Source organism: Aspergillus pseudonomiae (assembly GCF_009193645.1).
Source record: "Aspergillus pseudonomiae strain CBS 119388 unplaced genomic scaffold BDV37scaffold_7, whole genome shotgun sequence".
Classification (NCBI taxonomy): Eukaryota; Fungi; Ascomycota; class Eurotiomycetes; order Eurotiales; family Aspergillaceae; genus Aspergillus; species Aspergillus pseudonomiae.
Genome location: NW_022475999.1, coordinates 466,944 through 481,143, shown reverse-complemented (window position 1 = coordinate 481,143; position 14,200 = coordinate 466,944). Strand labels below are relative to the sequence as shown.

Here is a 14,200-nt window from a genome sequence, read left to right as displayed (position 1 = left end):
AGCAAATATAGTTAGGATGCCACGTGTGTAAGCCATAAAAATCCAAGCAAGAGCTGCAAATGATTAGTTGAGAAGGGCAGAGATTGAGATTTCTGCCTTAGACAGTTGGCATACATTCGGGGGCAAGATAGACTTTCTCAGGGCCATGCTAGTTGAGGTGGAATACGACCCCAGTCAGGGTCCTGGGCCATTAAGAAATATCTTAATAAGACGTAGGAGTGGGAGTAATGGCTGTCTTGGTATGCATCGCTGTGTGGATGTGCTGTCATTGGTGCCCAGTGAGGCTGTTCTCCTGCATTTAAATGTTTGTTTACCTGGAGAAAAAAAAAAAAAAAAAAAAAGGAGGTCTCCAAATTCTGAGGTTCTAATCCTGTCGTTGAAGTAGTGTACTACCGTTGGATAACACGTTGGATCGTCCGCCCCGCTGCAGCCTCCGCGGTTCCGCCCCGTTAGGCACGAATCCCTCTGCAGCGAACAACATCCTTTTAATATCCACTCTCCCCACACGCTTTCTTCCTGGGGGATAACGCTCTCCACCTCACACAATGCGTCTATTAAACGCCAAAAACTTCACACTGATCGACTTCCCATCCCACCGAATCCCACCGTATGTGATTCTCTCGCATACGTGGGGAGCGGAAGAGATCAGCCTCAGTGATATGCAAGGTCCTACCGCAAGACTAAAGAAAGGATGGGACAAAGTCAAGTCAACCTGCGCTCAGGCGATAAAAGATGGATTCGAATACGCCTGGATCGATACGTGTTGCATTGACAAATCGAGCAGCGCTGAGTTGTCGGAGGCGCTCAATTCGATGTTTTTGTGGTATACGAATGCCGCCCTATGCTACGCGTACTTATCCGATGTTCCGCGAAGTTGTGACCCTTATCAGGAAGGCTCGGAATTTGAGAGAAGCAGGTGGTTTACAAGAGGCTGGACCCTCCAGGAACTGCTGGCGTCACGGGAGATCTTTTTCTTCTCGCGCGAGTGGGTGATGATCGGAGAGAAGAGTACTATGACAGCGACCTTGTCTCGGATCACCAATATCGACGAAGAGGTTATCGTGGATCCGAGCCAGCTGGGCTCAGTAAGCATCGCGAAGCGAATGTCCTGGGCAGCACATCGTAAAACCACCCGCCCCGAGGACGTGGCATATTGTTTGATGGGGATCTTCTCGGTAAACATGCCCCTGCACTATGGTGAAGGAGGGGAACAAGCGTTTAAACGACTCCAAGAAGAAATGATTAGAGATTACGACGATAGTTTGATATTCGCATGGTACGACTCTGAGGCCAAGCTTAACACTCGCCACGACTCGCTGGCCAAATCTCCCGCGCAATTCGCCCTCTGGAGCGAAACTGTGGCATATCATGCTTCCCCGGAAGATGTCCCTTTCGGGTGGGCCAATGACTACGCCCAGGTATCAGACTCAGGCTACGCATCCATGTCAAATAAAGCTTTTAAGTCCGGTATTGCAACAGAGACACATCAGGATAACATAGAAGGAGTGGGCCAGGTGGCGGAAGGAAACACTGATGAATATTCCTCCACTAACGCATATGTCACCGAGGAAGGCTCACTTGACGATGATGATGCAGCCATGGATGATGCCGACTCGGCATATTCATTAGGCCCCTACATTCACCCATCCAAAAAAGAGGCATATATTCTGTCACTTGCTGAAGATCTACTAAACAGGGCCATAACAGAGAGGCTTGATGAAGAAACATTGAACAAGGTCTTTGCAGTCCTCCCGAACCTTTTGAAAACATTCGCCTCGATGAGTGGATCTAGTGAGTCAATGCAAATATATCGAGATGTGATGGTATTTATACGAAGGCATAGAAGGTTAGTAGATACTACATGAGACTATCTTTTGCAGGTTTGCGAGTATTGATGCAATCACACTATAGGGAGATCTCCGATATGGTCAGACAAAGGTATCTTGATGAAAACAAGGGCCGACCCAGTGTGCTCGGCGACAAAATGGCTAAGATGGACTTGAACGACATTATGAGCAAATGGGGTCCACACACTGACACCGAAGGAGACCCAAATGCTCCTCCAGAGCTTCCACCAGATATTGCCTTCCAGGATGATGATGATGATGAGATATTTGATGAAGGAGAGCAAGACACTGATATCCTCCCGGAACTTTCTACATATAAAGAGTTTGTATCAAATCTTCCCTCATACGCATGGCTTCTACGGAATATCCGGAAAGAGATTTATTTGAGTAACATAGGAGAGACTCATACCAATATCAGGCGGGCAATTTTAGATTGCCTGCCCAAAGCCCAACATGTCAGCAGAAAACAGGCGCCGCCCCGGCACACTTTGATTCTAATTGCAGATTGGAATCCAAATACATTTCTGGAGGAGCAAGGGTACTTGGAAAGCCCTATGAAGGCCATAGAGCGGGCCATTACAATTACTGGATCAAGGACAGATGCCCAAGCAGCAACAACTATACAATACTTGAGTCAGACATGGCCATCAACTGGTATTCATCTTCTACGTATAGTGAAGCATATCGTTGTAAATGCTGCCGGGGAACGGTATTCATGTTAGTATCTGGCAGGTATATATGGACTAGATGCTGACTAGGATATAGACAATCTTCCTGATGGAACAAAGCTCATTGCATGCTTGCAAGGATCTGAGGTCAGGCTTGAAGTGACAGGGATTTCAGAATGTATCGCAGAGATCGGAGAGCAGCTCGCTTGGCTTGGAGCAGCTCTTCGCTCGTCACCATATGAGACTGGAGTCGCCGTTTGCAATGCATTTGCTAGCGAATTCGGGATGGAGGAGCTGGAAGATTCAACTTCGCCATCATTCTCACGATTCTTTTTCCATATCAGCTTCAATCTTGAATTCGTCGACGAAGCCGAGATATCATCAAGTGGCCAATGCTGGCACCAGCTATTCGGAAACCCCGTGATAGTGAGCGGCTATCCTGTTCTACGGCGGCCAATGTCAAACCTAGGCATCGAAATCAGTCTGGATACCATGGCACGTCTAGTGAAAACGCAGCACATTAACACCTTCAACAGGAAATTCTATATCAAAGGATTTTGTGTAATGCTGGTGCCAACCCACTCCTATGATGATATCATTGTTTGGCATTTACTACACAAGAGGAACGGAGAACGCATATCGTACAATGAGACTATTAGCGGCCACGCCGATATTAGTCTGTCTGCTTTGGAAAAAAGTCGACATATCCTGGGTTGGTGTCCAAAGGTCCGATATCTTGCTGGTAAGGTGTACCCTAGATTCTTTGCTCTATTAGCATTCGATAACGCCTCCCAGGGGCCGCCGATGCAACTTACAGTATTGATAGATCTTGGCTCAGAGGCCCTCAAGCTGAATGCAAATTAAAAGATGCCCAAGTTTCTCAAGGAAAATTGATCCAGTCCGATCATAAAGCAGCCTTTGGGAATAAAGACAAGTCACCACACGTTTCACGGGGTACCTACAAAGCCAAACTCTTTTCAATTTCCAGAAAGTATGTGGTGCTCTGGGATGTCCAAGACAAACGCGGGTGGTTGGTGAATGCAACAAGCGCACTGCTGCATCTTCTCAGAGCCTCGATTGAATATAACAAAGCGGATGAACTTTCAAGTTGTTTCCTTTTTGAATCGACAGACTTTAAAGAAGCCGAGGTCCCATACACGGCTAGTGCAGCCATCGAGGTGCTGATGAATACCGCAAATCTTAATATGGTGCTTTACGACGAAGGTGATCTGGATGAAAACGTCCAGTTCCGTGTCCGTGATCGCATTGAGGCCTTGTATCAAACTCTTGAGAAGATAATTGATTATCAAGAGATGATTGCAGGACGAAATGGCGAGGGACTCATATTGAAGTCACGCAAAGATCTTGAGGGCTGGGACTTCAAAGACATCGCAACAAATGAAGATCCTATCTATCCCCGTCTCGCAAAGTTAAAGACTATGGGCAAGGGATGGGTTGACTTTACTCGGGCTATTCAAGCTGTCACCTTGTTTGGCAGAGGCTTTCGTAATATAATCGAACCTGTGAGAAACTCTGGGATGTGTAGCCACTGGAAGGCTCTACCACCCAATAAGTATTATCTGGCTGCGAGTATGGCGGATCTCAGCAGGATCATAGACCGCTTCGGTAATCCAAGAGCAAACCCCCCGCGACTGACGGAGTCAATTGCTTGGAATCCTTCGATAATAACGTTCAAAGAGATGCGTGAGTGCAGAGCAGATTCTCCATGTCAGTATGAGCTTTCGCAGACAATGCTGCCTTCAAAGCTGAGCCAAAGGCCTTTAAGGAGGGTCCCCTTCCCATTAAGAGACATCGGGGCGGTTGTCTTTGGTTATAATAAGGACGCTAGATGGATATGGAACGACATTGGGCATCCTAAGAAAGGAGACCTACCAGAATCAGATGAGGAATCAGACGATGATGATTTTCCAAACGACAGCGGCATTGGATCTTCCAGTGGTATCTCATCTACGATTCCTACGTATGAGGCACATGGAGATCTGCGAAACGGATCAATATGCAGCGCTCTTGCGCATGAGAATTACAAGATTGCAATAATATGTGCTCTACCAAAGGAACTGATGGCTATTCGGGCTTTGTTCGATAACCTCCAGTGCGATCTACCGCAGCATGAAAACGATACCAATTCCTATGCCCTCGGCCGAATGGGTTATCACAATGTGGTCGCGGCCTGTCTTCCATATGAGGAGTACGGTACAAATGCTGCTTCCAAGGTCGCCTCAGATATGGAAAAAAGCTTCCCCAATGTTAAGTGGTATTTCGTCGTGGGAATCGGTGGCGGAGTACCATCAACAAAGGATGATATTCGGCTAGGCGATGTAGTGGTCAGTACTGGTGTGATTCAACACGACATGGGCAAAACTATCCAGGGGGGCTCGGGGTTTAACCACACAGGCATTATCCAACGTCCCGCCAGGTCACTGATGACTGCAGTTAGTATGATCAGGTCAGACCCTCGTCTTCCTCACAACCCGCTTGGGGGATATGTAGCAGACATTGTTAAACTACAGTCCGATTATGGAAACCCAGGCGAAGAACATGATCATCTATTTCAGTTCGATTCTAAGCACGAAGCCGGCCAGGCTACGTGCAAAAGTTGTACGGGTCCTCGAGCTGTTCGGAAGTCGCGACCACCTGGACCACATATTCATTACGGCCTCATTGCCTCTGGCAATCAAGTCATCAAAGACGCAAAAACCAGAGACCGCCTTCGCGACGATATGAACATCCTCTGCTTCGAGATGGAGGGCGCCGGTGTTATGACAACCAGTAATTGTTTGGTTATTCGAGGAATATGCGACTACGCAGACTCGCATAAGAATGATGGATGGCATAAATACGCTGCAGCTACTGCCGCTGCTTACACGAAGTTTTTCCTTTCCCACCTGCAGAGCTTTGATATGCTTAGCCGTGGTGTGGTGTATGTGCAAAAGCGAGCAGGTTCCCTTTTTGATGAGGAGGAAAATGAGGCCAAGAGATTACGATACGATTGGGAGTGAACGCTTTTGCTTGTTTTTCTTCCACTGTAGGACGAATGAAAAATTATCTTGATGTTGAGGTAAGCTGAGTATACTGCTATGATCGAGATGGTATCTAGGAGTACTGGTCGCTTACCAGGAGAGACACATAACACCTGAGTCCAAGCCTGACTTAGGTATCGTCTTCCTAATATGAAGAAGCTACCCTTCATGGCCCAGACACGCAATGGTGGGTCACCAGCAGTCATGCTTCCAGAAACCCAGTTTGTCGCGAGAGCCGTCAGTAACGGTAGAATAATGGCACACCCTATCGTTGATGTAAAACCAGCGGCAAAGTTCATGCATCGGCAGCATTGCTGGGAATAATTACTTCTTGGCTGACCCCACAAGGAGATATAATAGTGCATACGAATCTGGGTTTTGATATATTAATTCTTTATAAACTAGAATCTCGATCCAAGCTTTATCTTACTGTATATAGTATCTGCTGTCGTACTAAAACCAGTTTATTTAACTATAGAGATAGTTATATCACTCCCAGAGATATTTAGATAATCAGAGAGTGAGGGTAAACTGTTCATAGAAGAATTAAATCTTTAAGATAGGGCCAGAATCTCTCTCATACTAATTTCTTTTGCCTCGTACTGAATAGCAAGTAGTCTTATAATATAGATAGTGTCTAGAGACTTAATATACTGTACCTGGTAAGACATTTTTCCTTCCTGGTAAAGACAGCCATACTAGTTCCTTTTTATCGAATTTATACAAGAACATCTCAACAAGTAATACATAATGGCGTGAGCATATAGTTCCACATGAAGTACCCAAGCCAACCAAACGTGTATATAAAGTTGCAAATGGGAGAAGGTGCCTGTTGTATCGAGTCATTGAAGCACCGCCGTAGTACAGTACTCGCCCACACTCTTCACGAAGAATGTGAACATGCTCTTAAATGTGAATGTTGTTGCTGCAACGGCATATCATAGCTTCCAAGCTGAAAATACGCAAGTGCTATTATCGGCAATGATCAGGTACGGTACTAAGCTCTAAACGTATCTTGTTAATTGCCTGATAGAGGGTGGAGCTAGGTACATCATGAGATAATTCAACTTTCATAATAAAAAATCACCGTCCAACATAGAAATCATGTGTTCCTCTGGAAAAGTTCTTCGATCTCGCCCGGATCGAATGCAGCCGTGTCTACCTCCTTGCCATCTCTATAGAAGACCGTTAAGGGCATTTCATCCGGTGAATGTTCGGGATGAATAAAGCCAGAATCGACAATGTAAATGCTCAACGCATCGTGGTCTTCAGCCTGGCTGTAGAAAATGGGAGCGAGTGGCGATTCCGGTCCCATCCAGGGAGCCCAGTAATGGATGACGGTGGGCTTGCCGCTCTCGATGGCTTGAAAGACCTCGCCAGGACTAGAGAAGAGGTATAGGAGTTAGTTTTGATTATCATGGACAGGATAGAAGATAACCAGGTAGGAAGGCGTACTCTTGGAGTGTTTGAACAGCCATATTGAATGTTTGTGGTGGTCGGGCTTGCTATATTCAGTGCGGTTTTGTTCTTGATGACTGTGTAGGGCAGATTGCAGGAATAGAGTGAGAGAGAAATTCAGAGGAGGAAGAATGACAATTTATAGCCGGGCGGGAGGAGTTTCAGCTACTCTCTTGACCGCAGTAATGTAACATAGTGGCCATAAAATGTAGATCTGGTGGGGCTTCAATCAATGATCGTCGCGGGGCCAAAGCTGGATATTTGTTGTCAATGCCGATGGGTGGAGATTCGGGCTTGACACTGGCGAGTGAAATGTCCAGGAGAATCACGGTGAGATCTGATTCAACCACATCTTGCAGCTGGTGGTGTATTAAGTTTTCAGTTTCAGCTCAGCCTTCCCAGAGTATTTACGGCATCTTATACCCACTGTATGTTCAGCTGGAATCACCGCAATTCTCCATTCTCCAGCCCCACCGTGGGTTAATAGATTACCCCCATAGGCTACTTCACATACAAACCTGTCAAGAACTAAAGCTGAGTGGACCTAGCAATTACTAGGAGCTTCAAAAGGAGCGCATCGCGCAGAGAAGTCCAGTTTGTTGACGAGCATGGATAAATCCACTCACGGCTTATGAGCCTATGAACCTGGTATTTCGATCAAAGCCATCTAGATTTTTAATACATTTCTAGATACCATCATGTGGAACAAGAAGCTGACTACTAGTCTCGGACTAATAAAAAGAACGCCCATAGTAACATTACAGCCAGCACTACCACAGCTGCACGTATGTAAGAAACCGCCTCCACCAGGGCTGCTCATAGTAACGGTCGAGAACCATGATTTCCTCTGCCCCCAATGTCCGTCTACCGGTGATGCAATCCGCGGTCTTTGGGTCTCTCCACGGGGTTCTGAAAATAATTTTGTAAGCGAGGGTTAAACCGGCGATGACCCAGAGCCCGAGTGTGTACTGGAAGAAGTTCTCTGCGGTAAAGGTAAGGCCGCCCTATAAGTAACCGGGATCTTGTCAGCCAAGTAACAATTCTGCCTTTGCTTGCCTCTACAGTTAAGAGGGCAAGAAAAGAAAGGGGGTGGCTTGACATACAACAGGCTTAACACCGCATCCAACACAGCACGCCAGCAACATGAGGGAAACCAACATGAGCCACGCCGGAGCTGTGGGCCAGAATGTCGACTTCCACCCATATGCCTCAGTAAACAGCTGGTCCTTTTGTGCCTTGAGGGCGCAATGGAAGCGCCAATTGGTGAAGGCGATAATACCCCAGTTTGTAAAGAAAGACGCACTGCTGATAGCAATCAGCCAGTTCAGCACAGTGAGACCCCCGGCTGTGGGATGGCTTAATGGTTAGAAATATATTAATAGATGCTGTTCCGAAGGGGTTCACGCGTACATGCAAGTTGGATATAAGAAAGGATGACGGAAAACACGCTGGTGATCACCAACGCCCATCTCGGCCTGCCTCGAGAATCAACTTTGGCGAGAACTTCTGGAATGAGACGTTGATGCGCCATCGTTCTTAACACTCTTGAGGAGAGATAAACGCCTTCTGCAGAAATTGCAAGCACTCCACATATCATTCCGGCATTCAAAATGGACGGAACCACCGGGATACCTGCGTCTTGAACGGCGATGACAAAGGGAGACGCAGCGACTCCGCTTCCACTGAGGAGACGCTCATCGTTTGACGGAACCAGGATTGTGATAAAAGCGATGCTGACCATGTAGATGAAGTTCACCCGGAATGGAACGAGCTTTGTCGCGTGTGCCATCGAGAACCGTGGACTTTCGGCTTCACCACCCATGATTCCAATGAAGACTTGATCGCCAACTGCCCAGACAGCCAGCAGAGCGCAGTTTGCGAATCCCTGTCTTCGTTAGTTGTGGGGGGATTGTTTTAGTAGGGTTGCCATTTGGAACCTACGGTGAAGCCATTGAAAAAGGGGGGAAGGTCTGTCCAAGTTTCGCCGTGATGGACGTAGCCGTTCGGTCCAGCGCCCAAAACCAGGGCCAAGGCAAGCACAATGATTAAGAGGAAGAGGAATATTTTAATGATAGACGTGATGTATTCGAACCAGGCAAAAGCCTTGTTAGGAAGTAAGAAGACAAACAGGCAGACTGCAAGGAATATGGTGACTGGGCAGCATGTTAGACACCATCCATGCCTATGGCTGAGACACACCGGGTATACTTACCTGTAGCTGCAAGGGGTAACGATCCCTCTGCCCAGTATTGTACTAGTACATTGAAAAAGCCCGCTTCTGACGCGACAATTGCGCTCCATGCTATTTGCTTGTCAGAATAATGAGATGTCATGTTTCGCTTCAGATGCACAAACCAAGCCACTCTGCGAATCCCGCCCCGAAGGCCAAGGCAGGATCAACCCACCGATCGGCGTAGTCGATGTAGTTGCCTGAGACGGGGAACGCGATAGTCATCTCAGACAAAGACTGCAGTACAGCCCAGACCGCGCTACAGACCATTCCGTAGGCAAGGACCATATTCCCTGGACCCCCCGAGGCGAGAGCCTGGCCTGTTGCGATAAATACTCCACTGCCGATGTTGGAACCAAGTGAGATAATCTACATAGTTTCTTGTTAGTAACCAAGGAAAGGAATGATTCTGCGACATTCACTTGTTCTTACATGGACCTGGCGCGGAGAAAAGGAACGATGGAATTGACCATTTCGAGTGTCCTGTGTTTCCATCATGCTTCCGTCGTGCAAGCTGGTCGACGGATGGAGCGTGTCGCTCATATCTCTTGTCTTTTCAATCTCATGCTTGAGCTGAGGCTCCGCAGAGAGTGAATCCTTGGAGTCCAACATCGTTATCAAATGGGTCTATGTCATACAATTCTATACAATACAGAAGGAGACGGTTTGTATTTGCTAACAAAGTCGTAGTTGTATGGGTAAATTCACAGAGAGATTTGCAGAACATCCATGAATGTACCCCTCTAGAGATTGAATGAGAAAGACAATTATATCAATCATCTTGTAATAAACCATAGGGGATAGATCCAGTATATAAGAAAACTCGTATAAGGGATCTCGAACTTTAGGCGCAAGGGATCAACGTGGCCTAATCACGCGGCTAGCCAGCGTCTACCCTTACTGCATGCGGCAAAAAAGATGAGCAGGACGTTTCCCCAGATTTCAAGCGTCCAGATAGCCAAGTAGATGTTGTTATCTCCTCTCGGACTGCGGCCAATTGCCGCACGGACTCTACGTCACCATCTGATACGGTCCAATCAACCCGTGGATAGCTGGACAGGAGTGGAAACGCAGAAGCATACCTCCATATCCCATATCAGTATTGTCTTTCCGCGGGAAAGCACTTCCGGGGCTTGACTTCCCTTTGTGATTAAGTTGCAGAAAAGGATTCTACGGTGTAGCAAACAGATCAATCGATATCCAGATAAGATATCCGCTTATCATGACCAAGACTTAGCTAACCATCTCTCTTCCAGACACTCAGAAGCGGCCCCTCCTTGCCATATATGGGATCGTGGACAGGCAATGGCACTTGTCTGCACTTTTCGCGCATCCTGTCCGTCTCCTCTACTGAATCCAATGCATACTCCATGTCGTACGGTTCCTCGAGAGAATTCCGTTCGTTCTACGCAATCACCCTCAGTATGCCCTGAATACGAGATCACTTGTAAGTCAACTCACCAGCAAGTAATAGCCGATAATTTCGTAATCATCCTCCGTGTCCGTTACAAAGTGCGTAACCCCAGCCTATAGAGAGTAATATCAGCCCAAGCCACGTCCCTGCTAAAACCCATGGGTATGTTTAAGATTCACCGGAAAAATAAAAACGTCCCCCGCACGAGCAACAAATTTGACCCCGACTGCATTACCATGTGCGTCAGTGTCCGGGTCCAACGGGGACTTGCCCAGGAGATAAGTTCCGCTGCCTTTCAGGACGGTGTACGCCTCGTGCGTGGTGGCGTGGTAGTGGGGCGTAGCGGCGAGCTGTTCGTCGGAGATTTTCCAGTGTCCTCCCCGCGGCCATTCGCTCGTATACACAGAGGCAACGGCACCCTCGAACGTCCGGTCAATCAACGCCCCTCGGAACGCGATGACTGGGAGGTCAGAGTTGGGCGAGTGCGCTGTCGGAGGAACGGGGACAAGTTCCGGGGGTACTTTATTGAGGGGCATTATACGTCTCTTATCTGTGGCAACTGTTCTGGAAGGTTATAATGTGGTCATGTCATCTCTTTTACGATGGCTACATACTATATATCTGGTTTGAGTGCTCCGATACCCTATCTTGTCTTATCTCGGAGGTGCATCCGATCTATGTGGGGAAAGGACCGGAGGATATCTCCACTGGAGGTCTTGAACGATAAGAATACGGTGCCACGGCTCAGACCCCGCATGAAAGACCTTGGCAGCACCGAGGAAGGTTTTCATGATGAGGGGATACGAAATTAAGGTCATATAGCCAGGCCATCTTTGACTTAGAACATGTGTAGCTCATACTATTGACAGACAAATCCGACCATCACAGCATGGGATAGTTGTTACTCTCATCCATGGCTAAATCAAACCCCACCCAGTCAAGCATCCCATTCACGTCCAATGTACTGGCCACCGTCATCAGCTGTGAGGCAGTGATATCATGCGTCAGATCCCATGGCTCGACGTGCCCTAACCCCTCACCACCCATCAGCCCCAGGCCCGCAGCTTCACCGTCCCGCATCAATTCCTCTCCATTATCATCGTCTTCTTCTGGCTCCGGTACCGGATGGGACCCGCTACCTGTGTCGCCTCTCCGTGAAGAACCCGGTGTTTGAAATTCACTCAAAAGCGCCTCCAGGTGCTCCAGCTTGTTCTTGTGCGCCTCGGCCACCAGATTTCCCTTCTCAACCATCTCTGCCAGAATAGCAAATACACCTTCTAAATAATGGCGAGGACTTTCAACTAAGAATGGAGCTACGATTGCGACCATGCACATGATCACGCCGGCAGAAATAGCGCTTTCGAGGTCAAATGGAAGAAAGTGCTCTGGAATTCGGGAAATGTTAGAGTATGCAATTGTAGGAGGTAGAACTGGGCACACACCGAGTAACTGTTGGCGTTGGAGCGCCTGCAGTATGTGGATAGTCTTTTTCGCAGAGTCAATACACACTTGCAGGAGAAGCCTAATCGAGGATGGTATGACGATTTCGGGGCTCTCAGACCGGATACGCCTAATTATCAGACCAACAAGGAATGGTCGGGTAGCTACCATGATACACTGGGAGTGCATAATCAGTCAGCTGGATGACATCTAACGCCGCTAATAATAAGGTACCTGATGATATAGCAGATTCATATAGCCAGTGTCCCGCGAGATCCCGTTTAGTGAACCCTCCTCAGGGATCGGAAAGTGGTCCGTAAGCTCGGGGGCCACGCCAGCGACGGATTGCAGCACCTTCTGTGCATTTCTTACAAATTTGGCGTTGATATGACTGTCCTGTCCGTAGAGCTCTACAAATCCGTCAGCATCTTTGTTATGATTAAGTGTAGATTGCAGTCATACTGTCCACTACTATCCCGAAAGCCTGGCTGAGCTTCACATGTATCGCCATCGTAGCGCTCCTGTTCAACGACTCCGGGTAGGACGGCAGTGGGGCAGTGATATCTTGGTTGCTGACACCTGAAGGAATACCCATAAGGACTGACATCTGCCGTTCGAGATTGAATACAGTCCACCAAACCTTTCGCGACCGCTCAAGAGCAGAATCCTCGAATGTACCTCGGGGAATATTCGTATGGTATCCGTGCACAAACATAATCCGAAGAGCCTGTCCTATCTATTTGGTACATTAAATGTTCTGTATGGAAACAAAGCACAGGGAAAAGACACACAGAATGTGGACAAAGTGTGAGGTACAGAGACTTACCATGTTGTGCGCCGAAACTCGCCAGTCGATACATTGCAAATATAGCGCCATTGCACAAAGCAGTTCTCCGGATAGACTTGGTTCTCGCCATAGGCAACAATAGTCTGGAAGCATCATAAAGGCTTTCAGAAAGAGGTTTGCCCCAGGGAGAGCCTCGCCGTTGGTTCTAAGACCAATAAACGCTTTGCCCAGAGCCATTATCACAAGGAATTGGATAAACCATAGTCCCGCCGTGTGTACATTCTCCGCGGGATCGCGATAAAACTCGTAAAGCCTAGCTACGAAGGTCTTTTCGTCAAACAAGTGAAAGATTAAGCCCGTGTGAAATTTAGTCACATTCATAAGGAAGAGGGAATGATCCAGGGAAGGCAATCCTGCAACACCCGGCATGACGGTGTGTCTTGTACCATCCCATCCCAGGTCGTAGATTGTTGAATCCAGCCGCTGCATCCCAACAGGGAATGGACATTTATAGAGCGTTTCGTGAGTGAGCTCCAGGAGACGCATCGTCAGCGACCAGGTGGAGCTATGCCCCAGATAATCTGTGCAGTTGTGTTAGTTGTTCGCAATAGGACGTGGTGAGTTACAACGTACAAACCTTGCCGGTCCGATCTGCTATATACGTTGGAGGGCCGGTAGTCAAAGGATTCACCATATTCCCATCGGTTGCCGCAGAGTCCGTGAACATTGACGCCGACTGAGGTGTGAGCATGGAGTTGCCGCCTGCTGCCGTCGAGTCAAGTCCCTCGGCGACAGGGGAGGGTGCATAGACACGGTTATCATGATCCTCTGAGGACTCGTGTTGCTGGCGAAGAGCACGGTTGTCCCTTTCTAGCTGGATGATGCGCTGTTTCAGCTCCAGCAGATGCTTTTTTGTAACTAATACTTTATCGTGATCGCGCTCGAATGTACACACAACATGTCGACGATGACAATTGCGGCACGGGTTTTCCCCTGTGCACTTTATTTTCTGTTGACGACATCTCAGGCAACTAGCAGGAATCGTCAGCAATGTTTAACAAGCACCAATGTGGACGCTGACGTACGCGCTTATAGTCCGTCTATTTGCGAAACTACTGGTTTCACCTGTCATGGGAGGCTTTGCAGGATCGAGAGTCGTGTTGATAACTTGATGCGGGTCCGGCTTGCGGTTTGATTTAGAGAGAGCGGGGATCTTATCTTTTTGAGGGCAACCCCCCGCAGTACCCTAACATCTAGCGCCGGTCCAACAACCCAATAAAGGATCTAATCTGGCTCCAATGTGATCATCCTGCGA

The 14,200-nt window shown here is 47.9% G+C and overlaps 4 protein-coding genes across 4 annotated transcripts; 1 reads left to right on the top strand and 3 right to left on the bottom strand.

Moving 5' to 3' along the window:
- Window positions 1-545: 545 nt before the first annotated feature.
- Window positions 546-5,535, top strand: BDV37DRAFT_279226 (uncharacterized protein; the record flags this gene model as incomplete). Its single annotated transcript, XM_032086284.1, has 4 exons — window positions 546-1,846; window positions 1,912-2,564; window positions 2,613-3,257; window positions 3,311-5,535. The coding sequence occupies 4 exons, from the start codon at window positions 546-548 to the stop codon at window positions 5,533-5,535; spliced, it is 4,824 nt and encodes a 1,607-aa protein (XP_031945604.1).
- A 1,123-nt stretch (window positions 5,536-6,658) lies between these two features.
- On the bottom strand, window positions 6,659-7,034 carry BDV37DRAFT_279225 (thioredoxin family protein; the record flags this gene model as incomplete). The annotated part of the gene is made up of 2 exons (XM_032086283.1): window positions 6,659-6,938; window positions 7,012-7,034. 2 exons carry the CDS (start codon window positions 7,032-7,034, stop codon window positions 6,659-6,661), a joined length of 303 nt encoding a protein of 100 aa, XP_031945603.1.
- A 750-nt stretch (window positions 7,035-7,784) lies between these two features.
- BDV37DRAFT_268659 (amino acid permease/ SLC12A domain-containing protein) lies at window positions 7,785-9,739 on the bottom strand (the record flags this gene model as incomplete). Its single annotated transcript, XM_032084218.1, has 7 exons — window positions 7,785-8,018; window positions 8,118-8,359; window positions 8,425-8,899; window positions 8,956-9,167; window positions 9,227-9,316; window positions 9,370-9,613; window positions 9,677-9,739. 7 exons carry the CDS (start codon window positions 9,737-9,739, stop codon window positions 7,785-7,787), a joined length of 1,560 nt encoding a protein of 519 aa, XP_031945602.1.
- A 994-nt stretch (window positions 9,740-10,733) lies between these two features.
- On the bottom strand, window positions 10,734-14,017 carry BDV37DRAFT_296469 (Zn(II)2Cys6 transcription factor; the record flags this gene model as incomplete). Its single annotated transcript, XM_032090118.1, has 10 exons — window positions 10,734-10,771; window positions 10,894-10,924; window positions 11,781-12,043; window positions 12,101-12,275; window positions 12,333-12,508; window positions 12,561-12,705; window positions 12,739-12,834; window positions 12,925-13,466; window positions 13,519-13,916; window positions 13,971-14,017. 10 exons carry the CDS (start codon window positions 14,015-14,017, stop codon window positions 10,734-10,736), a joined length of 1,911 nt encoding a protein of 636 aa, XP_031945601.1.
- Window positions 14,018-14,200: the final 183 nt, after the last annotated feature.